This window comes from Monodon monoceros, unplaced genomic scaffold (genome assembly GCF_005190385.1).
Source record: "Monodon monoceros isolate NGI ecotype Baffin Bay Population unplaced genomic scaffold, NGI_Narwhal_1 Super_Scaffold_5, whole genome shotgun sequence".
Taxonomy (NCBI): domain Eukaryota; kingdom Metazoa; phylum Chordata; class Mammalia; order Artiodactyla; family Monodontidae; genus Monodon; species Monodon monoceros.
Genome location: NW_021703782.1, coordinates 15,756,189 through 15,781,847, shown reverse-complemented (window position 1 = coordinate 15,781,847; position 25,659 = coordinate 15,756,189). Strand labels below are relative to the sequence as shown.

Below are 25,659 nucleotides of genomic sequence, written 5' to 3'. Positions count from 1 at the left end.
ATCTTGAGTTTCTTGTACTAAAGTAGTGCTTTGCTAGTTGAAGATCACTTTCCAGTTCTGTTAAGTATTTCACCCAGACATGCTTTTATGTTCCAGTGGGACCAGATGGACGTTTCTCTGTGGATTATCAATTTGGCAGCCTCAGGAATAGAAAATAGACATTCTTCTCTGGAGGCTCTTCTGTGACTGAACCGGCATCATGTAATAGATTTCCTTATTAAGAACTGGTTGAATGGAAGAAGGGACTGCGTCAAAGGGGAAACACGGTGGTGTGTTGGCTGCTAAATGTGAAATAACTAGTTTCAATGGCTAATCAAACATTGTAGGATAAATTGTTTTATTCTGGGTCCCCAAGAAAGGTGATTCAAAGTAATCTATTAGATTTGCTTTTGAAACATTAGGATCCAAGAGAACAGAAATGTAAATGTCTCATTCCCCTCTCCTTCAATGCGTAGTACTGGCAACCCAAATAAAATGACTTGGTTTTTAGATGTTTTCACTAATTGTTTGGGAAAACAAGATTGTTTCCCATTTGTTCTTCTGGAAACAAAGAAACAGAGCTTCGGTTCTTCCAACTGTTTGTGTAAATGGTCAAATTACTCTTTTGTTTTTTAAACGGTCTTGTTTCCTAAGCTGAGAACTCATTAACAGACTTACCCTGCAGTATGTTTTTGTCTGCTAAATTAAAGCAAATCAAAACAAAGCAACAACCAAAAAGCCCACCATAACCTGCATGCAGTTCTTTAGCAGTAAGGAGCTGCCGGTGACAGGTGCTTAGCCATCGTCTTGTGAACGACTTTGTTGTAGTAAACGAAAACAAGCGTTGCGCTGGGGGAGCTACCGGAACTGACTGACCAGACGTCAAGGAGAGTCTATACCTTAAGCAGTCGGGCTGTTTAGGGAGCGTCTGTTGAGGATATTGGGGAGCTCGCAGCGCGTGGTAGCTGTGGCGGTTAGGAGGCTGCTGCTGCTTCCTGACACCTAATAGCAGACTGCATAGCTATCCTTCAGTTTCAGTTAGGGTATCTCTCTATCGATGTCTTCTGTGTTACCTATTTTGAAAATAATTTGTCCCCTTTTAAATTAGTCATTTCATGGGGGCGGGGAGGGGGGAACCAGCCTGCTGGGTTGAAACAAAAACGTTGTGAAAGAGATTTAATCCCTTGCTTAGGAATGTGGGGATTTATAATTAAACTGATTCATTGGATGTTTGGCCAGTACTGGCAGGCGTAACACTGACTTTCACATGTGTTTTATGGAATAAATGTAGTTAATTAGCCTTATTCTCTATTCCTTGTATTTATATGCTATATGAAAAAAATCAGCTATTGCTTATAGAACTTTGATTACTTGAGATCTGGCTTCGCAAGTACAGTTTTCTCTGTGCTTTTGAATTGAGGAGGGTATTAAGGGGGACCTCTGGAAGTCAGAGAGGAACAGATTAAACAGGAGCCTAATCAGAGTCCCAAGATGTTCTGAAGGGTGGTTTGTTTATCTTGTTTTGGAGTGCAGGTGGTTGGTTTTTAGAGGGCTCCCTGAAGTGAGACTGGTGATCTTCGTGGGTCAGTATTTGTCTTTCTTGTTTTCTTTAGGTTAATGTTTGAAATTTATTAATCAGATTGAATAAAATAGGTATCCTGCCCTAAGGGCTTTACTGCTTAGTAGAAAAGCTGTGATTTATAAAGTCACAGCGTAATGAAATAAAGTGATAATGAAAAGCCTTGGGCAGACTGTGTAATGTATTTTAGGCTATTTACACAGGTTGGTTTGTCTAATTATTCTTTTGTTGTTGTTGTTCTTGTCAGAATTGTCTTTTCTAATAGTAGGATCCATCAAACTATTTAAACCAGATCTTGCTCGCTACTGTAGAAAATAGGCTCAGAATTTCTTCGTAAAGTCCAAACTGGTCCTTTGAAAACTAGCAGATGTTTGCCCTTCTCTCCAGTCAGTGAAAGGCGACAGTTACATGAACCCTTACACATTCCTTTCCTCTTTGCTCTTGAACACATTAAGTGGAAGTGGATTTGCATCCCTTTGGGGTTTTGACCAAAGCACGTACCCACCTCCTTCCTGCCTCCCTGGAACTGGTTCAAGATTTGGAAAGAAGGGTTTGTTTGAGGGCGTTTCCCATGTCTTATCTCTGAGCACATTCTAGGGTTGAATTTATTTTGACCCTGCGTTTTAAATTTGGATCCAAAGCAAGAGTTTAAAGTGCAACAGAAGAGAGTCCGCTGAACTTTAGACATGAGGGATCCGGGGAGGAAGGTACGTACTTGCATTTGGAAGCTTTCTCATAGAGGTTGGCCATCTTTGTGCATACACATAATTGTAAACTGATAACTGCTAGGCCAAGGGAGAATACTTAAACCTATGTAAAGATCTGTGTGATGCTTACATTGTGTGTTTATGTGCTTAATTGTACAGTGATGACTCTGGAATTCATAATCTTGAAATTGATGGCGGAGCAAGTAAATTCTGAATTTTTATTTGAAAACCTTTCGGAAAAGCTTAGGATGGGTATTTGCAAGGAAAAAAATATGTCATTTGTGATTGATCTTAAGGGAATGACTGAAAAAGTATCTAGATATTTTAGGCATTCTATCATTTTGTCTTCTAAAGCATCAAATAAAGAAGGCTATAAATGGTTATTATTAAAGGTCACCCAGATTCTCCTCCATGTTGAGAAGCAAGTCTCTCTTCATTGATTACTATTTATCTTTATCCAGTAATTTCGAGCACAGTACCTTGTATCTATAGTAGGCTCGACTGATTTCTTTTTTGACTGATCTTTTCCAGAGCCTGGCCCAACTAGAGAATCTGTGCAAACAGCTGTATGAAACAACAGATACAACCACTCGACTCCAGGCAGAGAAAGCCTTGGTTGAATTCACCAACAGCCCTGATTGCCTGAGCAAGTGCCAGCTACTCCTCGAAAGAGGAAGTGTACGTAAGATTTGAAAAATCCTAAAGGGTAACAGGTTTAGGAAAATATATTCTGGTTCTGAGTTTAGGGGTGGATTGGGATAACTTCTGTTCCTTGATTTTTCTAAGTACCTCTGCCTTCTTAATTTCACTTTTAAAACGCACCACACCTGCCAGGTTGGCAAAAAAAGCCTTACAGACTCATCAGGGAAAATCTCATTGAGGAAAAAAAAAAAAATGTCATTGAGCGTATATTTTTGTCCTGTAATTTTTCATCTTGAATCAAATTTCTGGGACTCCTTTTCTGTTTTTTACACTTAAGTACCACTTCGTATCCTTTACAAAGAAGACAGGGCTGTATATAATTGACATTTCTTATCCACAAAGTTCATGTCACCTTGTAAGATCCCTAGTCTTCTCTGTTTTTCCTCCCCTGTACCACAGCTGCTTCTTGTCTTAGAAGTGTAGGGGAAGAAATTACCTCGACAATGAAAATTACAGGAAGTTACAGTTTTTAAAACGGAATTAGAACCTCTTCCAGCTTAAAAATGGCATGCAATGATCAATAATGCTCTTAATGAGACATGATTTGATTAAGTTAATATTTTTGGCAAGATGGAGGTCTTGGGAAGGGTAAGCATCCAACCAGGGTATCATGAAAGGGCATCAAGAGAGTTAGAATCCCAGCTAGACCGGGATCCAGCAGAGCAGACTAGAAGGAAATGTGAAAAGGAGGAAAGCAGTTAATTTGTTGAGAGTATAGAATTCTAGATGACTTCATTTTTGAATCTGGTTAGTAGTCACATGTCAAAGTCGCTTTTATAGATTTTTTCCATAAACTTAAGTTATTTTTATAACTGATGCGATGATGTAATGCGTATGGATAGCCTACTGTCTTAAGGACTTATAGTTTCATGGGAAATTATGTTTGACCCTTGATTAAATTATTTTGATGATTCTGAGTCTGTCCCTGTTATGTGACATTATATAATATAGCCACATGGGGGTATCTGAATTTGCACACGGCTCCTCCTTATACATTATGATCAGATAGAATACTCTGATTCTCCGTAAGGTTAAAATTCATTAAAATCCACACTTGAGAATGATAATGCTAATCCATTGCTTAGGGCATAGTTTTTCTTTCTCATAAATAATTGTTATGAATTTACTACTAAAACCAGCATATACATTCCCCAAAGCTGTAGCTGATTGGTAGTTGTGCTGATGGGAAGATAGAATTGGGGAATTAACTACCCAGCATAATGTGGTGGTTCCTTCTAAAACTACTTCTTCTTGTCTTCTTTTTTTTTTTTCCCCCTCTTTCTAATGCCATACTATAGGAATATTATGAGGTGAAACTTTTTGAAACATCATTATAACAAGGCTGTTGGAGGGAGAAGATTGCTTGATTTAAATGAAAGAGATTTAGCTTCTTTTCTGAAAAGAGCCCCTCTAACTTCTGCCCCCTCAAAGTGATACAGATACCTGTATTAGATTCAGTTTGATCAGCCATTCACTTTATCCTGCCCTTTGTTCATGATTGAAATCAGCTTAATGAGCACATATGCTTTGTGGGGCTCATTCTTCCTTAGTATGTGACCCTTTAAAATCCTGAGGATTAAGTATAGCAAAACCGATTAATTTTCTTGAATTTGAGAACAGATCTCCAAGTTAAAAACTTTATGACTGACTAACTCAATAAAATTGAATTCTAAGTCCTTTCCCCCCTCTTTTCACAGTCATCTTACTCCCAGTTACTGGCAGCTACATGCCTTACAAAGCTTGTATCGCGCACAAATAACCCTCTACCATTGGAACAACGAATAGATATTCGTAAGTAGAGAGTTGTCTTTTTTCTCTTAAAGAAATTAGTTTAGTGATGTTCTAGTAATAGTTACATTTATGTTGCTTGTCTGATAATGTTCTGAAATTGCTAAGCATACAGAATATCTAGAATCCAGTTTCTTTCCGGAATTTGGGCTTAAAAGTGAAGAGGACCCAATATAATTGCTTCTAGATAAAGCCTGCATTATCCCTTCGGTTTTCAGAAGGTTTCTTTCATTCAGTCTTTACTGTCGCTAATAACTAAGAAAAACATTGTTAAGGATTTTGAATTCTGTGCAGACCATGCTATTTAACCATCGAGGGATAGATTCAAGGCTGCCTTACCTCAGATTCTTCATTGTGACACGTTGTATATTCTGAGTTGGAAAGCCTGTGAATCTTAAATTACAAGTCCCATTTCTCAGTAGTGTGAATAATTAGGGAAGTTTAGGGTAAATAGTTTAAATTTACCACTTCTTAGACATTTAAAGATGTACACCCCTCCCTGGCAGAGCCTTCTACGACGTAGATTACTTTTGTTTTATAGGGAACTATGTGCTCAACTACCTTGCCACTCGGCCAAAGTTGGCTACTTTCGTGACACAAGCACTTATTCAGTTATATGCCAGAATCACAAAACTGGGCTGGTTTGACTGTCAGAAGGATGACTATGTCTTCAGAAATGCAATCACAGATGTCACAAGGTTTTTACAGGTATGATTTATGTATTTCATGGAATAAAAATGGGTGAAGCAATATATGCTTACTTATATATTGATCTGTAAGTGGAATTACTTGGTATATATTCTTCTGTGTCTTTTTAACTCTTCCTGTGTCTCGGCTTTACATGTTTAGATGTCAGCACAAAACCTGCTTCATTCTTTCTAATGCTTACATACCATTCCAGTTTAAAATACCATAATTCATTTAACTCTTATAGGTGGGCATTTAGTTAGTATCTATATCTTGACTTAAACAAATACTTCAGTGAATATCCTAGTGTGCATGTGTGTGTATATATATATATATATCTTTTTATACTTTGAGTTGTGTGTTTATAGTGTGAATTCCCAGCCTTTGAATTATTCAATCAGAGGGATGTGTGTATTTTGGGTTTGCAAGGATATTTCCAAATTACCCTCAAAAAAAAAGTTGTTCCCTGCACAATTAAAAGAATGCCTATTTCCCTGTACCTCCACCCTGTGACCTCAGCTTTTTTATTTTTCCAGTTTGGTAGGTAGAAAGAATTGGTAGCTCAGCATTTGAGTTACAAATGAGACAGAACAAATTTTCAAATGCTGATTTACGACTTATTTTTGTTTTTCTGTGAACTTCCTGTTTATATCTTACATACACTTTTTTATTGGGTTCTTTGCCCTTTTTTGTATACAGTCTCTTTGTAAATTATCTTACACGTTCATCATTTATCTTAAATGTGATTTGCTAGTTTCTCTTTCTGTGATATGTATGGTATGATACTTAAGGGTATTTTTTAAATACATAGGGTTTCAATTTTGATGAAGTCAGATTTAGCAGTCTTCTTTTATGGCAGGTTAGATTTTATGTCCTGCAAAGCAGCAGTTTTAAACTACAGTTTCTTGCTACATTGTCTAGGCAGTTTTAATAGCAGCACAGGACTCTGTTATTTCAAAAGTATGACTGCATTCCAAATGCTGAAATCAAGCTGCACAGGCCAACTCTTTCTGCCTTTTTTTTTTTTTAAACCAGGATAGTGTTGAATACTGCATCATTGGTGTCACAATTTTATCTCAGCTAACCAATGAAATTAATCAAGTAAGTGCTACAGCCTTCCTCATTGAAGTAAGTGCCATATTTTTTCTTAGTATTGGTGTTTTCTGCTGTGTGTGGGATGATCTTTTTTGGCAGTTGTGTGCTTTTGCGGTAAGTGATTAATGCCCTTTTGAAACAAAATAGTTCCATTGGGTTTCCCTCTGTAAGTGCAGTCTACCTCACTCTTAATATCCAGATCCCCTTCTGTCTCCAGAATATTTTTTCCTCTCATCTCAGCTTTCCTCAGTGGTATTAACGTTCTTTGTTAGAGATGAGAGCAATGGTCCTAAGTCAGAACTTAGGAAACCAGCATCATTGGTGTGCCCCTTCTGCTGTATAAATTAATGTGTTTGTAAAGATTCAAAAATCAGTTCTCATGTGCTATTATTAAAGATTTTGCTGATAATCTTTTCAGAATGCACGAAACATTCTGCTAAATACCAGGTAATTGTTTTAAATGGTCATTGACGTCACAGATTACTACAGAGGAAACACCAGTGGCTTTCTTCTGCTCTGGCTATTATTTTTAGTCATTTACTTCTGTATCCAGCTAAAATGTTATAATTATTGAACAGGCCAGAATTAATATTAATTGTAACATCTCACCCTTCAGTTGTCAGCTATTAATTGCATTGGCATCATTGTTGCTACTGCTCATATTTATGCAGACATTTCTATTAACCCTGAGAAATTTTAACTGTGAGTTGGTACTATTTTAAATGCACTAGCTTATAGTCTGTTAAAATCTGGAGTCCATATTGTGTTCTCTGTCACATGCAATCCCCATTGCGGTTGGTAATTATCGAAATAATGGCTCACGCTTTTGAGTGATTTCTATGTGACAGGCACTGTTGTAAGCACTTATATTAATTTTATTCTCACAATAGTCCTGTGAGATAGGGACTCTGGTTATCCCATTTCCTAGATAAGGAAACTGAGGCTCATAAAGGTTGAATAATTTGCCTATAGTGTCACAGTTACCTGGCAACAGTATATGAATTCAAACCCACATAGGCTTACTGCAGAGCCTGTGCTCTTAGCAACTAACTTATTATTTACCCACTATTACCCCTGTAGTAAGAGAGCATGCGTTAACTAAGTACAGAGATTGTGGGGTTAATTCTCTCCCCTTTGAAGCTTGGTTCCAGAAAATCCATCAGTGTTGGTATTTTTAAAATCTTCGAAATTTTGTCTTTTTTAAGAAAATAATAGAAATGTGTGTGACATACTTAAGATGTAATTATTCTCTGTATTATGATCAGTATAACAGATTATATATAGCATCTGATATATAATCTAGCATCACCTTTTTATCCAAGACATTTATGATAACACAGTGACACTGGAGCTAAAATTGGAACACTTTGAACCTCTGTGTAGCTTAGTTTTCTGTTGGCTTTTTTTTTTTTTTTTTTGGTTGTCATTTAAATCAGAAAGCATATTTCTGTTACCATTCCTATTTGAACTTAGAAATAAAATTAAGGGGGCATTCCATAACTTGGTTGTCTATCAGAAATCTTGCTGCATTTTTTCTTTAATGTGCCAAAAGCAAAATGAGCTCCCTCCTGGTTGAATTGAACAGTATATAGAAGAGATTTAAGCTTACAGTAAATGGTTGGACTGAAATTACTCTAGGCAACCTTGAAATTCCTTTATTGCACTCATTGAGTACCTACTATGTGTCAGAAATAGAGGGCATACTAAAGAAGTAAAAGACTTAATCCTTGACCACAAAAACCTTTAAAATATGACGAAGAGACAAGAACAGAGGAGTGAATGAGAGACGAATACAACCACTTAAGTACTCACTTCTGTGGTATAGGCTACATGTTGAAATAGGTTAGAGAAGGAAGAGAGTATTACAGGCTATCGTCTGTCTTAAGTTCATGGCTGTTAGTCAATGACTGTTTTAGAAATTTTGTAGTAACTTCAGCCCTGACTGGATTGTTTACCAAAACCCAAGCCTTGCTACTGTCTGGTTTTGAGACTAAGCCACAATACAACATGATAGAAATTATTAGCAATGTCTTCCAACAGTTTGTTAAATTTTACCTCCCTGAGTGCAGAGGAAATTAAAATTTTGCAGTGGAGATACTCACCTCTCCTTCTGTCTTCCCTCTGTATGCAGTAGAGACATGATATCCTGGCTAGCTGTTATTAGCAGCTTATTGTCATCTGCAGTCTCTCAGTAAATATGGTCTAACAGTAACTTAAATGTTTAAAATGTATTTTGTTATTTACGTTGGTCTTATTGAAAATCCTTCTAGTTTACTTGAAGTCTACATGAAAATTTTTTTTTTGCAACTAATTCTAAAACTTGCGTTGGTTTGTTTTTCTGCACAGGCAGACACCACCCATCCTTTAACCAAGCACAGAAAAATAGCCTCTTCTTTCCGAGATTCATCGTTATTTGATATCTTCACTCTTTCTTGCAATCTGCTAAAACAGGTGAGATTGTATGTTGGGACCTGCTTCACAGATCCTTTTGAAAGGATGAGAATAAGTGGGGGCTTGTTATGACCCCATGAGAGTTTATGCATCTCTTTAATCATCGTCATGTCTCACGTAATACATATGTCCGAGCTGTTGAAGAAACTTACCAAACTGAAAGAAAGAATTGTGATTTCCCTATTTCACATCTATTCCCCTAGGTAAAGAGCAGTATGTGAACACTTATCCCATGCTCCTATTTTAAAGGAACTAGTTTACCACAAAGTTTGAGGTTTTTCTTGTTTGCTTTTTTTATATCCACATAAGATCTTCCTATGTGGAGTAAAAGCATCTTCACTTTATGGTGTTTGGATTCTCAGTGCTTTGAAAGCAGTCTCAGACTACATTGTTAGCATACTAAAACTAGGCTGGCTTCCCTGTCCCCTGCTGAGTTACAGGCAACAAATAAACAAGCAACATCTGTAAGGAAAAGTAGATTTTGAATTTTTAACATCCACTTAGACTTCATAACCTGAAGGGGTAGACAGTATCACAGAAGGAAATTACCAGTTTTAAAATAGCAAGTTGGTATTTCATTTATTGATAGACTTGAACTGAGGAAGAAATGTTAACTTGTGAGTTCTACACACGTATAACCATGTTTGGATGCTTTGTCGCTCTAGAAAGCCATATGGAATTAGCCTCTGGCTTTGTGTTCATTTGGGGGTTTTTTGTTTGTTTGTTTTCTTGTTCTTGTTCTTGTTCTCATTTTCCAGTGTGTCTCAATTGTAGTATTAGAAGCAGGTTTGGATTTTTCTTTTGTCCCAGTTAATGATGTCCATCTTTTCCTTCAGTTACCTAGTTTTACTTCAGAATTCCCAAAAAATTCTCAGTTTGGGCAAGCTGCCTCGCAAAAGCTGTTGTAGCTCACAAGCTGCCTCGCAAAAGCTGTTTCTAGAGGGAAAAAGCTTTTGAGAAAATTGAGCCTTGAAACCTCCTCTAATACTGATTCTGTCAAAAACAATGAGCCAGCCAGTCACTGAGGTCACAGCTGGTAGAAATTTGAATCTCATAGTCACCGTAGCTCTGGACCACTCTTGAGCTGTAGGCCGGTACACTGCTGATGAATAAATAAAACTCAGTGGTGATTTTGTTCTGATTGTGGTTTGAAAGATTTTTGTTGATGCTGGCTATGGTAATGTTAAAAAGAGGAAGGAAGATAGGGCAGGGTGTAAAATTTACTAGAACTCCCTCCAGAGTTTAGTCCCAGCCCTGTCTAGAAATAATAAGGATCTAAAATTCAAATAAAGTAACCAAACATCCCATATTGCTTCAGAATTCACTGTGGCCACGATGCCTACAGCATATAAAGAGTAAGTGTCAAAGGGGGAATTTCTTTAAATACCAGCTTCATGTTTTTATAGTAAATATGTTTTCATAGTAAATAAGGAGCTAGGAGTTTCATAGTGATGGAAGGACTTTGAAGGTGATGGAAGTGCAGCATCTTTTGGGAGAGAAACGTCACTTGACTGTTGGAATACCGCCCTCCTTTTCTGGCTTAGCAGCCTCCTCGTAAGTAAGTCTGGTAGCAAGCTTGGAAGAGAGGAGTGATTGTTTGGGGCTCATTATGTGGTCATTTTTACAGGCTTCTGGAAAGAATCTGAACTTGAATGATGAAAGTCAGCATGGCTTGCTGATGCAACTGCTCAAACTCACTCATAACTGCCTAAACTTTGATTTCATTGGCACTTCTACTGACGAGTCCTCAGATGACCTGTGCACGGTACAGATTCCCACCAGCTGGCGATCAGGTAATACAGTCGCGCCCTCTGAAACAGGTGGCCTCTCCACTCTACCTGGAGTCTGCAGGGTGGTCTCAGGAACCCCTGGCAAATCCCCTGCTTGCTCTTAGAGAAAACTTAGGATGTCAGTATGGGTCTTTTTAAAGTCAGAGAGAGGCTGCTGGAGGATCCTCCAGCCGGGGAGAACTCTTTAATTACTGGGTTCCTGGCGGATGTGAGTTTGACCTTATGTTAATCACCTAGAGACTTCTGCTATCTTACTTATTTGAGGGAATTTCTAACTTTAAAAACAAAATCAAATAAAAGAACTTGTGCTTATGCTTGGTATTGTATTCCTAAGGATAAAAATTCTTGCTATGAACAGAGTTCTGATTGTCTTAAGTTGTTTGAGAATCAGAAGAATGAATCCATTTCTTAGAGGAGCTAAAAACAAGTGCTTAAAAAAAAAAAAAAGAACGGAAAACAAAAAGCCCCTATTAGCTTATCACTTTCAAATGAAATAAACATTCTATAAGATAAGAAAGCAGGAAGAGGTGTGGAGTCCTGCACTCGGCGAAGCCATGGGGTGGGGGGGGCGGGGAGGGGGGAGAGGCGCTGACATACAGGTAACGGCGCCCCTGCCCGGCGTGCGGTGCCCCCTGTCCGCTCCCGCTTCTGTTGCTTCACAGCAAGCACATGGGAAATACGGGCAAGGCGAGCTCCGGTCCCCCACCCGCGCTCCTGCCGGGTCTCCGCGTGAGTCTCCGGCGTCCTGCCCCAGCCGGGCCAGCTCAGGACGCCCCGTGGATCCGGGGGCTCTTAGGGGCCTTGCGAACCCGGCGGGCCGAGGCCGTCTTCCCCTGGGCCCGGCCGTTCCTGTTGGCTGGAGGCGCGAGCTCAAGGACGCTGGTGTCCAGTTTCCCTTGACCTTGAGGACCCGGGAAGGTTGTATGAGCCATGGCTATGACTAGCGTCAGATTGCCCAGCAGCGTTTTAAGAAAGCCAGATGCCTGGATTGGGCTCTGCAGAGCGCTACGAGGGACACCTTCACATAAACACTGTGCTTCCTGGAATCGATACTTACATTTGTCTAGTACCAAGTTAAATGCTTCCAATTATAAAACATTTTTCCATAACATTTTCTCACTGAGACTCTCAGGGCTTTTAATATCTCAAGAATATATTTTCCCATTTTCCATAAGACTCAAAAGTAATGTAAGCTCTAAAAAATCCACTAAAAAGACTCTGCAAAAAGTGGAAGATGAAGGGGACTCTGATGAAGAGAGTGAGCATCATGAGATGAGTGAGCAGGAAGAGGAGCCAGAGGACGACCCCAGTGCGGTCAGAGAGCATAGGGACCTGGGCAAAGTAGTGTAGTCTTTCCGATATGATGTTACCCTGAAGACGGGCCTGGATATCGGGAGAAACAAAGTGGAAGATGCATTCTACAAAGGTGAACTCAGGCTGAATGGGGAAAAATTATGGAAGAAAAGCAGAACGGTGAAAATGGGAGATACATTGGATCTTCTAATTGGAGAGGATAGAGAAGCAGAAACAGAGACAGTGATGAGGATTCTCCTGGAAAAAGTGTTTGAAGACCAGCAGTGAGAAATACAGAGTGGTGTTACGGCGGTGGCAAAAGTTAAAATTGCCTTAAAAAAGTACGCTCAAATAAAGGGATTGCTTTTTAGCGATAAAGCTGCTTTCTAGTGGTGTGGGGGAAGGGGCCAGGTTAAAAAGAGGACGTTTTTATTAAAATAAGGTTCTCCTACCAAAAAAAAAAAAAAAAGCAAGCCAGCAGGAAGATATGCTCCCCGATGACTGTGTAGCACCAGAGTGTGCCAGCGGCATTGTGCAGACATGCTCAGTAAAGTGCTCTTTTGTCTTTCAGCGTTCTTAGATTCTTCAACTCTGCAACTGTTTTTTGACCTGTATCATTCCATCCCTCCTTCGTTTTCACCTCTGGTGAGTCAGGACCACAATTTCTATTTCAAGAACGTAGCAATGGTGAATGAGCCTTATGTTCATTTTGTTGTACAAAATCATAGGAGTAAAGCATAGAAATACTAGGGTTAGTTATCTAGCCTTTTGAGATAAAGCTTGTCACCTAAAGGTTCTCACAGTAAAGTCTTAATTCCTTCTAAATTGTTCCTGGGAATTCCTTGGCGGTCCAGTGGTTAGGAATTCACACTTTCACTGCAGGGACCCAGGTTCAGTCCCTGGTTGGGGAACTAAGATCCCGCAAGCCTCACAGTGCGGCCAAAAATAATTGTTCCTGTCATTAATGACAGATTGCTGCAGATGTCAAGCTCTTTCGGTCTCCCTTTGTATCTGACTTTATACTATACCTCAAAGTGACACAGGCTAGAATGTGGGGAATTCACCTTATATTGTCTATTTGAAGATTGTCAAGACTTAAGAAAATTTCTGAAAATCCCTCAAGCATATGTTACATAAGTGCTAAATGGAAGCTGTATTGGGAAGGCATATTTGCATACTTATCCTGAATAACATTTGAAACCTCTTGGGAATGCTGCATTTCTCCTTCAAAGCAATAATTAACCTCCTCAAATCTCAAAATTCATTCAGGTCCTAAAAGGCGTTGGTCTGATATTTCAGATTGTTGGTATAAAATACCATTGTACAAAACATGCAAAGAAAATACAGTAAAGTAAATGGGTGTTTTGCATAGTTTTTCTGCAGTAGACTACTTTCCTGGTAGTAGTACTTTTCGAAATTAATGTGGACCTTCACTTTAGCAGAAACATGAGTTCATGTTTTTTGTATCGTTAAGTTTACTTCAGGAAAAGGTAACACACTTAAGAAGGGTAATTAATGAAAGGACTGTTTGTAAAGGGGTGGGCAAAATTAAGGGAATCCAACAAGGGGTGGTGATGTACACCCCCTGGGGCTAGCAATAGTGGGGAGCCTCAAGGGGCAAGAGAAAGAAACCCTGGAGAGAGCTGAAGCTGTGACTTAGGGGAGGGCTGTTCACCAGAGGTAGAGAAGCTCTGCCAACCATGGCCCAGCTGGGGATGGGGAGGGGGCTCCTGTTTCTTCCTGCCCTTGATCTCCTGCTGGTACTTTCCAATGGTTGAAGCCAGTGAGAAGCAAGAAGGCAAGGGAACTTGGCTGTTGTTAGTCAACAGAGGTCAGCTTCCCAGGGAGCAGAGCAGGGAGGAGAAGGGCAGAAAATAGATCTGGAGGGGCAAACAGAATATAAATATCTAGCACAGTGGGGAAAGGGGAAAATGTTTTCATTATAAAATCTGTTTTCTTTAGGGCACAGATTGACTTGGTTATTTCATTATAGCACTACAGAGCAAAGGCTGATTAGCCAAAAGGCCTTAATAAAACAGAAAAAAAACCTAAATCTAAAGCATTATTTAAACTATGAATTGCTTGGTATTTTCAAGCTTTAAATATATATCTTAAACACAAATCAAAGAAGCCATCAGGGTGGTCAAAGAATAAAACGTAAATGAATTTCCAAACTATGGATTTAACTAGTTGTTACAATCAACCTGGATCTGATGCTCTTTTTATTTTTCTTTTAATAAAGCTGTTTCAGATATCCTAAGCTACATCCCCCTTGATCGTTTTTTTATATCATTATAATGGTAGCAGGGGTTGAAAGAACAGCATTAGTGCCATATGTAAAGAAGAATATTTACAGCAGGGGAAAGGGTAATGAAAATAGCTATACAATCTTTTTGATCATTTGTGTTTGGGTTGTGCCCTGCTTTAGGTATTATCCTGCTTAGTACAGATTGCCTCAGTTAGAAGATCCCTGTTTAACAATGCAGAGAGGGCCAAGTTTCTCTCTCATCTTGTTGATGGTGTTAAACGAATACTGGAAAACCCACAGGTAAGATTTTTGAGAATGTATTTTTATTTGTGTGTGTATATGTGTGTATGATTAGTATATGCCTATCTGTTATGGCTCCAAAGAAAAATCAATCTAGAGGTCACACTTAGCAGAAATCATAGAAAACCGTTCAGTCTGTTTAAATCTTCAGAAGATTTAAGTGAATGTATATTTGTAGATTTAAATAATACTTACCCAGAAGAGGAGCTTGTATCCTCTAGCTTCAGGAATGTAGGAATTGTGGGAAGGGATCCCCTTTGGTTGTTGTTGTTGTTCATTTTTATTGGCATATAGTTGATTTACAATGTTGTGTTAGTTTCAGGTGTACAGCAAAGTGCATCAGTTATACATATACATATATCCACTCTTTTTTTTTTAGATTCTTTTCCCACATAGTCCATTACAAGGTATTGAGTAGAGTTCCCTGTGCTATACAGCAAGTTCTTATTACCTATTTTATATATAGTAGTGTGTATATATCAATCCCAGTCTCCCAATTTATCCCTCCCCCTCTTATCCCCTGGTAACCATAAGTTTGTTTTCTACATCCGTGACTTTACTTCTGTTTTGTAAGTAAGTTCATTTGTACCCTTTTTTTAGATTCCACATGTAAGCGATATACGATATTTGTCTTTCCTTGTCTGACTTACTTCACTCAGTATGACAATCTCTAGGTCCACCCATGTTGCTGCAAATGGCATTATTTTAGGGAAGGGATCACTTTGAAGGAGAACAAGGACAGAGCTAGTCATCTTTCCCAAAGAAATTAAGAATCTAAAATTTGTTTTTTGTTTTCATTTCCATTTTTTTGAATGTACATTATTTACCTAAGTGTATAGGGCTACATTTAGGTGGGAGGGGAGTTATTTCTCGTTCAAATATTTATTCCATAACTCAGTTGCCCTTTTTGTCTTTCTCAGTCCCAAAGACTCAGCTAACACCTCCTTTTTTTAAGTATTTCTTCTTCACACTAGAAAATATCATAAAAACAGTTCACTTTTAAATATACTCTGTTCTTTCCCTCTTTTTAAAAATTCATTTATTCTATCAACAAATTGTATGGAGCCACCTACCATGTGCCAGGGATTCAGTGGTAGCAAAACAAAACCTGCCCTCCTTCTCTAATAGAGGAGGACATATGTAAGGAAACAAGTATGCTGGTGTAGTATGCAAACAGATGAAAAGTGTTCGATATAAGTATATAATAAAATACATAAACATACTAATATAGGAGTATGTTTATTGTAGCAAAGATGATATAATATATGAAATATTTGTGTAACTTTGCTACTGTAGTTTAGTTGTGCTTAATGACAGATTTGACAGATGTGAAAATAAAAATCTCATTACTTTTCATTTGATTGGTGGGAAGCAAACAGACCAGTCACATCTTAGATCGTGCCCATTTTCTGCCATTAATCAACTTTACATCCCTGGGCAAGTAGTGTTGTCCTTCTGGGCTTCTGTTTCAGGCTTTTCCAATTGAGGCTAATAACCCCATCTCACAGGATGATTATTATGGACAGATGAGATAATAGATGTAATAATCCCTTTTAAAAGTGACTTTTTAAAAAATTGCTTTTAAACATTATACAAATGTGTCATTCTGAATGATGACCTGCAGCAGATTCCCCCCTCTCCTCATGCCATCCCAGATGTCATTCGGGAAGAAGTATAATGAACCACATTTTACATTTTATTTTCCTCCCTGTGCTGTCACCAGAGTTTATCAGACCCAAACAATTACCATGAGTTTTGCAGACTACTGGCCCGATTGAAGAGTAACTACCAACTGGGAGAACTAGTAAAGGTGGAAAACTACCCTGAGGTCATCCGATTGATAGCTAACTTCACAGTGACCAGCCTACAGGTTTGTCTTTGATTGCTTGTCCCTTTCTTCCTAAACATTGGAACCTCTTCTCTTACTCACTGGTCTTACTTAACCTTGTAAGAATTTTTTTTTCCCTTGGCAGAAGTGAATGTAAGTATAGGGCAACCCTGCACAGAGTGCTTACTATTGCAGCCTACTCATTCACATTACAAAAGTTCAAGGAGTGTGGTCAGAGGAGCATGAGGGAACTGCAAGAGTAATATTTAGATTCAAGACTGGGAGAATTCCCTTGTAGTCCCCCAAAAAAGGCAAGATTGGAACAGGGAGCTGGGCAGAAGAGTGAAGAGAGACTCAGCGCCCTCTCTTTCTTAGTTATGTGTAGGCAGTGGTTCTCACAGGCGATGGCTTGCATCAAAATCATCTGGGGAGCTTGATGAGAAATGCAGGTGCTTGGGTCCTACCCCCATAATTTCTGGCTCACTAGGTCCAGGTTGGAGCCTTGGCGTCTCTGTTTCTAACAAGTTCTCCACGAGATGCTCGTGCTACTGATGTTTGAGAGCCAGTTACTCAGCCAGCTCAGAACAGCTCTTGTCACTGGATGTTTAATCTCTGAAATACCACTAAACACATTAGACTAGTTGCCACGCACAGAACAAAGCCCATCAAAGTTTATCCTCATTCTCTCTCTCTTTTTTTTTTTTTTTTTTTAAGATAACTCTTTATCCTTTGTGTCAGATGGCATGGGACTAACGTATTATGTACAAAAATGAGAACTATGCCTCCTACTCTCTTGGTTTTCCTTAGCATTGGGAATTTGCCCCAAATAGCGTGCACTATCTCCTGAGCCTCTGGCAGCGGCTGGCAGCCTCCGTGCCATACGTGAAAGCCACAGAGCCACACATGCTGGAGACTTACACTCCTGAGGTCACCAAAGCCTACATCACATCCCGTCTGGAATCTGTGCACATCATACTGAGGTAAGGAAACTGGGCCAGCCTCCCTCTTTCCCCACAGGTATCCTGGCGTCCGACTTGCCAGAGATCAGACACCCAGTTGGCAAAAGCGTACTTGATATGAGTCATAATGGAGCTAACACCATAATGGGTATTTTTTTCACGTTAGCACAATAGCTGAGGAGAGCATGGAGTCCAAAAGAAGAGTCTTTCTCTTTAATATCCTATTCATGTTCCTTCTTCACCAACCATAGCAGTATCTTTGAATACAAAGTATATCAGTATAATGTTTGTCCTTGCCAGTGATTTCCTTTAAACATGAGAGAAGCATTGATAAGCTATAGATGACAACAGTGTAAAATATAGGTGCTTAATGTGAACTTCTAAAGAAATAAGTAGATAAATAAGCTACACAATCCAGAGCTTACTAGAAGATGTAAGAATTCCAGGCAGCCGATCACTGACTGCATTATACTGACACATGGTTTCTGTCTTCCTTGACTACTAACTGGACCAGAAATCTATAGTAAAGAAATGTCAGACCCTTTAGAAATGACCTATGTAAAATGGAGTTATTCTAGAGACTTCCCTGGCGGGGAATGGTTTAAGACTCTGAGCTTCCTGCAGGGGGCATGGGTTCGATCCCTGGTCAGGTAACTGAGATCCCACCTGCTGCATGGCGTGGCCAAAAAAAAAAAAAAGAATGAGGCTATTCTTTGTGTAGGGACTTATCTGGTATACTTTTTTCATTGGCTATTTCTCAGGGGAATTTACTTGGACTCTGAAGGTTTGGGGTGTTTTGGGTTTTTTTTAACTCAGATTCTTAATTTGCTCAGAATCAAATACTTTTTTTTTTTTTTTTTGCGGTACGCGGGCCTCTCACTGCTGTGGCCTCTCCCGTTGCGGAGCACAGGCTCCGGACGCGCAGGCTCAGCGGCCATGGCTCATGGGCCCAGCCTCTCCGCGGCATGTGGGATCTTCCCGGACCGGGGCACGAACCCGTGTCCCCTGCATTGGCAGGCGGACTCTCAACCACTGCGCCACCAGGGAAGCCCCAAGTACATTTAATTGTCATAAGAATTATAGTCTCAACTGTTTATGACTTGAATCATTTCAAAATCTGAGTATTTGTGAAGCCCGTTGGAAAGCACTGTTCTGTTAGCTTCATAGTTTCTATTCCTGAGGACTCAGCTAGTTTCAGCAAGGCCATGCTGGGGAGGGTTACATGTATGGGCTCTGGGCCCACGTAGCCGGTTAATAGCTGTGTACTCTTGGGCACAGTTGTAATGAGGATTAAATTACTGTGTCCCGGCCTCGTGTGTGGGCCATGGTAAACGCACAGCTCTGAACTGCTTGCTGCTGTGGTGCTGCTGCTGCTGGGCTGTCATACGATGATGTAACAGTACATGGCGAACTTATGGTAAGACTTTCAAGTCTGGGAACCAGTGGATAAGGCAAGACCTAGTATAGAGCCACAGTGCCTCATCTGCATTTCTGAAATTTAAGATGTGAAAATTAATTTTTCTCATAAGTTTGGCACAAAACTCATTTGGTGGCAAAACTTGACATGTTCTGATACAAGACCATTTATAGTCTTTTTTTTTTTTTGCGGTATGTGGGCCTCTCACTGTTGTGGCCTCTCCCGTTGCGGAGCACAGGCTTCGGACGCTTAGGCTCAGCGGCCATGGCTCACGGGCCTAGCCGCTCTGCGGCATGTGGGATCTTCCCGGACTGGGGCACGAACCCGCGTCCCCTGCATCGGCAGGCAGACTCTCAACCACTGCGCCACCAGGGAAGCCCTATAGTCATTTTTTTTTAACTCTACTTCGTTTGACTATTCATAATATTTATACATTTTGCTACAGGAATATTGTATTTGACATGCCACAGCCCAGGGAGGGTTCATATTACATGGTAGAAGCATCATAATGCCTCCCTAAAATCTGAAGATTTCTGAATTCCAAAACACATCTGGTCACAATGGCCTCACACAAGGGACAGGTTACTTGTAGTCACAAAGTTTACTATAGTCAGGAACAAACAACAGGCTGAGAACCAAGAGCTTTTAGGGGTGAGAAGCATAGCACTGAGAGGATCATGGCAGACAAATGTTAAGCGACTGGGAATTGGAAGACTGGACACCAATGGGCAGAGCATACCTACGGGAGACTGATGCTAGGTTGAGACACCTGCCTTCCACCTGTTCTTAACCTTCCTTCCTTGGTAAAAAGTGGGGTTGGGATCTGGGCCTCTACAACTGCACGGGGTGGATAAATGGAGAAGGAGAACTGCTGTGACGGAGAAATCAGTAGGCATATTTTAAGAGAGCGCCTTCCTTCTTCCCTTGGGAGTAGAGATGGACTGGAAGATCCCCTGGAGGATACAGGTCTGGTCCAGCAGCAGTTGGACCAGCTGTCTACAATCGGGCGCTGTGAATATGAGAAGACGTGTGCACTCCTCGTGCAGTTGTTTGACCAGTCTGCCCAGTCCTATCAGGAGCTGCTCCAGAGTGCCAGCGCCAGCCCCATGGACATTGCAGTGCAGGAGGGTGAGTGGACAGTGGACTGGGCCTGGCAGAAGGTGCTGTCAGCACGCTTTCGCTCGTTGCTACCTCTCTTTCACCTTTCCCCCCAGAATTCTTCCATCATCAGTTAGCTCCATACACACAAAAGAATATTTGATAATAAATGCCACAGGGAACTAGGGAGGAGCACCTGAAATCATACCTGCAGCGGGTATGTTTAAGAAAGTACTGCACTGTAAAAATAACGACCCTGTCTGATAGGGGAGCCTTGGTTATCTATGAATTTCGCCCTTGGCATCACCCTTACCGGAGCAGAGGAGTTAGCTGTTCTCTGGAAGAAAAGTTAAACTTTATGACTTTTTCAGTTTCTTGAGATTAAGGAATCTCATAGTAAGAAATGAACCTCACAGTGTGGAATTTCTTCATGAAATGATCACTGGTGGTGACACTAATGGGTCTTCTTCCTGTTGCAGGAAGGCTGACGTGGCTGGTTTATATCATTGGTGCAGTGATTGGTGGCCGGGTCTCTTTTGCCAGCACTGATGAGCAAGATGCTATGGACGGTGAGCTTGTCTGTCGGTAAGTGCTCCCATGGAGGCTTCCTATTTCACTGCTATGACCCTCTCACCCCCTTTTGGGTTGTGAGACCAGGGAACTTGACATGCTTCTGTTAGTGCATTTCTCCCCATTTATAGAATATAAATATAATCTCATGAAGCTGATTGCCCATGAAGAACTGTTACAAGTTCAAATTCAAACCTTTTATTAAGTACAGCAACAACTATGCCTGCAGTCCTTACTAAAAAACCATCTGCAGTAATTCAGCAAAGGAAATGATGGACATAGAATTAGGCATATTGGATACAGAGTGGAGAGTTGCTTTTAGTTCTGTTTAAGTGCAGCATCTCAGAGTTAATGAAATGTGGACTGCTTTTGCCTTACCAGAGTAAGTCTAATAGGAAGCTGTGGGTCTTCAGCTATCCCCAAAGATGGAATTACAGAATTTCTACAGCCTTTCAGATCTCTTGACCATACACTTTCCCTCATACAGAATCTCAAGTTACTTCGTGTCTGTGATTCTAATCTTACTAAAAACCTGTAAACGAGCATTTAGTGATTTCTGAAACTTTACTTAACATAGAAATAAAAAGGCAGGACTTTTTAACAGCCTGCAGAGGTTCTCAAACCTTTTCTTCAGGACTCTTTACCTTCTTAAAAAGTATGGAGGCCCTCAAAGAGCTTCTGTTTATGTAAGCTATATCTATCGATACTTATTGTATTAGAAAGTAAAACTGAGAAGTTTTTAAAATATTTATGAATTTGTTTAAAAATAACAATAAGCCCATTTCATGTCAACATGTTTTTTTGTTGTTGTTGTTTGTTTGTTTTTTTGCGTTACGCGGGCCTCTCACTGTTGTGGCCTCTCCCGTTGCGGAGCACAGGCTCCGGACGCGCAGGCTCAGCGGCCATGGCTCACGGGCCCAGCCGCTCCGCGGCATGTGGGATCTTCCCGGACCGGGGCACGAACCCATGTCCCCTGCATCGGCAGGCAGACTCTCAACCACTGCGCCACCAGGGAAGCCCCATATGTTGTTTTTAATAACTATTTTTTCAGAAGAAGTGAATGAGAAAACTGGCTTTGTTTTAATGTCTGGCATAGTAGAAGTCAGCTGGATTCTCCTCTCTGCTTCTGCATTTAGTCTGTTGTGATATCACATGTCTTACAGCCTCTGGAAAACCTCACTGCACCCCTCATGTGAGAATGCGAGTGAAAGGGCAAATAATGTTTTAGTATTTTTATGAAAGTGGTTTTGTTACCTTGCAGAGAACTGCTACCCTGAAGGGTTCTAAACTTTCAGATGCTCTCCTTAGAGATAAACACATTTTAACATGACGCCTTAGAATTTATTGGTCCCCAGACATTTCAATCCATAATTTTTATTCTTATTCTGAAAATCCCCATTGGTCTCTTTCCACCCCCACTTTATCTATCAGATGCCTATCTGCCCTTAGGTGCCTTAATCCTGACTAAAGTCTCCACGGCATATCACACTGGCATTTTTTGAAGAGTTGATCAAAGATTTAATAAAGATGAAATCCAATACCTTTCTGATTCTGTAGCCTGCTGTGATACTGTGTGTCATAATATAGATTGAGTTTAGACGGTGTCTCATATTCTGGTTCTCAACTTGAGTGTTCCAACACGATGAATGAGTCCAGTTCGCTCATGATGTCACAAATAGTTTGTTACCTATTTTCACTATCAAAATGCCAAATGACTCACTTGTAATCGCATCATTCTTATTCATCCCAGCATTCCAGTATGCTTTCTTTTGAGGGGATGGGTGCAGGGAAGAGGGATGAAGTCACAGGTAGCATATCTGCTCTTGGTCCCTGGAAGTGTTACCTGCCTGTGAACATCGTCCTTCATGTGTCTCGTTCCTTTTATGGCTCCATGAGGAAAAAGATTGAGAGCCACTGGTATTTAGTCCAATTGACCTCATTTTATAAATGAGGAAGTGGGGCTCAGAAAATAAATTGCTTTACTCAAGGTCTCACAGAAGTTTCAAGGATGACCATTACCCTGGTACTAGTGTTTTTTCCACTATTTTTAAGCAATTATGAGTTCTGCCTCCATCTACAGTCTCAGGCGACTGGAAGTTTTAAACATGTAACTGGTCATTCATACTCCTCGGCTGAGGTTCCTGTAGGTCAGAAATGGAGAATTTTGTTCCCTCAGTGGAGCTTAGAGCCTGCAGAGAATGCCTTTCCAATAGGTTGGGTGAGGAGAGGGGACGTGTGCCTATTTCAGGGGAGGTTGGTTTTCTGCAGTGACCAGGATATCCTGCTGTTGAGAGAATCATTGCTCTTCCACCTCTAGGGTGCTCCAGCTGATGAACCTAACAGACTCTCGCTTGGCTCAGGCGGGTAACGAGAAACTAGAATTGGCCATGCTGAGCTTTTTTGAACAGTTTCGTAAGATCTACATTGGGGACCAGGTGCAGAAATCCTCTAAGGTAACAGACTCTCAGTTGGCTCCATTTAGTTCTCACTTCTGGTTGTGGCATTTCTGACTAAGAGAAATGACAGAGAGCAGTTTAGATACAATCTCCAGATTTCATGTATCGGGATAAACCAAATAGTTCCTCTTGGTCTGTAGAATTTGGGGAGACTCATCAAAAAATTGGGTCCATTTTTCTAGTACTTCATGTGCTTAATAAATGACCAGTCAAAACATCTGTTGGTCTCCCCCAAATTGGCAATTCTCAGTCTCTGTACATGAGTTGATGTTCAGAACAACAAAAGGTTTTGACAGTCTTTTTGTAATTTCAGGGTTGAAGATAACTCAGCATCTATCCAGTATTTAGTAATACTTAGAAACTAGCTCATTCCTTCAGTAAAGACTTCCCCAGCATTGTTGTCCATTTTCTTCTTATATCTTAGGCTCCTGAATGAGGACAAAACAATACTGGGATATGATTTTTCTAATCCATATTTTCTGGTTACTTTCTCTTCCCTAAACACACGACCAGCTGTACCGCCGACTCTCAGAAGTTCTGGGCTTGAATGATGAGACCATGGTCCTAAGCGTCTTCATAGGAAAAATGTAAGTGTTTTGGCTTGCCATCAGCAAGAGTCCCTTGCAATCCTGTTGCAACTGTAAAATGTGATCTTGGCATTGTGCTGCCAGTGCCTTGGTATTCCAGCATTGATCGTTTGCGTCAGAAAATTGTGCATTTGAGTGTGTGACAAGCTGTGCTTAGAGATATGGCCCGGCCCCAGAGCATTCCAGGCTTGTACAGGCAAGGATTTCATTTTGTTCACACGGAATCTCATCTACAGCCTCTGGAATCACGGGTGAAGCCCTGCCATGGCATTAGCAAAACAGACCTTCCTCCCCAGCGATTGGTGCTCAGCTCCTCACCAGATCACCCTGCTGCCAGGATGCCCAGAGTGGGCTTTCACTTTCTGGCACTGATTTCCACTAGGTGTGCCCCCAGGAGCAGAGCCCCACTCTAAAACAAGGCTTACTCCTCTCAAGAAGCATAACACCCTTCGAGAGTCTTGAATCTCCAAAATCTAGTGCTATTGTTTGGATTGTCATCAAAGTTGGAGCTCCTGATTGGCCCTTTTTTGTTTTTTTTGTTTGTTTGTTTGTTTTTTAAGTTCTGCCCCTTTGTTTACATTTCCCCCTTTTTCGGAGCTCAATTTCTCAAAGCACACATTAGGAGCCAAATAAATATATTACCCAGGGCTGTGTGCAATGTGACGTTTTGCCTCCTTCCAGCCATCCCAATCCTAAACACTCGTACCCATGAGCTGGTTAATCATTTAAGATGAAAAAAGCAAAGGGGGCCTAAAGGACTCTGCCAGCCAAGAACCCAGAAGCAAGGGCTACTAGAATTCTGCAGCTGACAGTGGATGGTGCAGGTGCAGAATTGCATACGTCTGCATGTTATCACTGCCGCAGAAATCTCTTACCCTTGCTGCAGAAATCAGCCCTGGAGTGCCCCAGAATTCCAAGGGCCTGGGTATGGGCCAGTGTAGCTTTGGAACCAAGTAGTGAAGATTATCTGAAGGATAATTTTTCTAGTCAACCAAATGTAAGTACGGAGATTTTATACCCATTTTTTGTGGTTGTGATGTCTGTGAATTGGTGATGCAGATGTGTGGTGATTCTTGATGGATGATTTTCTTCTTCTCCCAACTCTCAAAGATACCAGGCATATCAAAAGTGTCTCCTGCTTTTTTTTTCTTTTTGTCCTCCAGCATCACCAACCTGAAGTACTGGGGCCGTTGTGAACCAATCACCTCCAAGACACTACAGCTTCTCAATGACCTCTCGATTGGATATCCTTTTCTAAGCTGGCTTCTGGGCGAAACAGGAACTGTGGAGTGCCACAGTCTTAGAAATCATGGCCTCCTCCATTTCTCTTTTAATTTAGCTGTATGTGTACTTAAGTATCTTCCATTCTCATAGGAACCAAAGACAATACCCAAACAGAATCCAGGAATAATTCCAGACCCTAAAAAATGAGCCAACCGACAAGCTAATAGTCTACCACAGATTTATTCCTGTCTATCTCTAAGATCCAGAAATACCCAACAGGTCTGTCTGATAGGTACACACTCTTTGTAAACAAGGTTTTAGCATAGGTGGCAGCAAAGTCCATCTGAATTTTTCTATCAGCTTATAGGTAGAAGCCGCCTGATTACAAACTTTGCAATAGAAGTAGCCACTGCACTTCCTCTTGACTTGGACTCAGTCTGCTGTAAAGGTTGAATTGCTCTAAGACAGCCTTTCACAACCAGGGGTCTGCAAGAGAAGTAAACCCTATAAAAATGATCTGAGTGACTTTTTTCTCAGTTCTCCCAAAGATCATACATAGCTAGTCTCATTCTAAATGCATAGGAGAGAGGTTAATTCACCACACAGTGGATGCCTGACGTGGGCTTTAGGGCTTAATTCTCTCTTAGAAGCCCCATTGAGAAAAGCTACTCTAGGATATCATGATTCTTGGGGGAAACTGCTGAGTTTTATCTCTTTTCTTACAGATAGGACTTTGGTGTGGGTATTCTCTCACTAATCAGTTAAATTCTGCTTAAAAGAGAACACCTGTTTTTCCCATTTGGCAGTGTTATACTCAAATGGTTAAGAAAAATGAGATAGCTGGGTATGGAATTCATAGTACTCTAACCTAGAAAGTGCTCATCCTGCATTAAAGATTCTT

At 40.5% G+C, this 25,659-nt stretch overlaps 1 protein-coding gene and 1 pseudogene across 2 annotated transcripts in view; both read left to right on the top strand.

Moving 5' to 3' along the window:
* The window catches only part of XPO7 (exportin 7), an 86,584-nt gene that overhangs the window by 46,026 nt on the left and 14,899 nt on the right, over positions 1–25,659 (top strand). Inside the window, exons 2-16 of one of the 2 annotated variants that reach the window (XM_029202013.1) lie at positions 2,797–2,943; positions 4,665–4,758; positions 5,297–5,463; positions 6,478–6,570; positions 8,884–8,988; positions 10,616–10,781; positions 12,643–12,716; positions 14,500–14,619; positions 16,343–16,489; positions 17,255–17,427; positions 19,758–19,951; positions 20,401–20,506; positions 22,809–22,944; positions 23,461–23,534; positions 24,698–24,778. In XM_029202013.1, the coding sequence (XP_029057846.1) occupies positions 2,797–2,943; positions 4,665–4,758; positions 5,297–5,463; positions 6,478–6,570; positions 8,884–8,988; positions 10,616–10,781; positions 12,643–12,716; positions 14,500–14,619; positions 16,343–16,489; positions 17,255–17,427; positions 19,758–19,951; positions 20,401–20,506; positions 22,809–22,944; positions 23,461–23,534; positions 24,698–24,778 (1,877 nt within the window). The remainder of the gene's footprint in view (positions 1–2,796; positions 2,944–4,664; positions 4,759–5,296; positions 5,464–6,477; positions 6,571–8,883; positions 8,989–10,615; positions 10,782–12,642; positions 12,717–14,499; positions 14,620–16,342; positions 16,490–17,254; positions 17,428–19,757; positions 19,952–20,400; positions 20,507–22,808; positions 22,945–23,460; positions 23,535–24,697; positions 24,779–25,659) is intronic. The other variant, XM_029202014.1, reaches the window with a different exon arrangement.
* Positions 11,448–12,656, top strand: LOC114883847 (annotated as a pseudogene).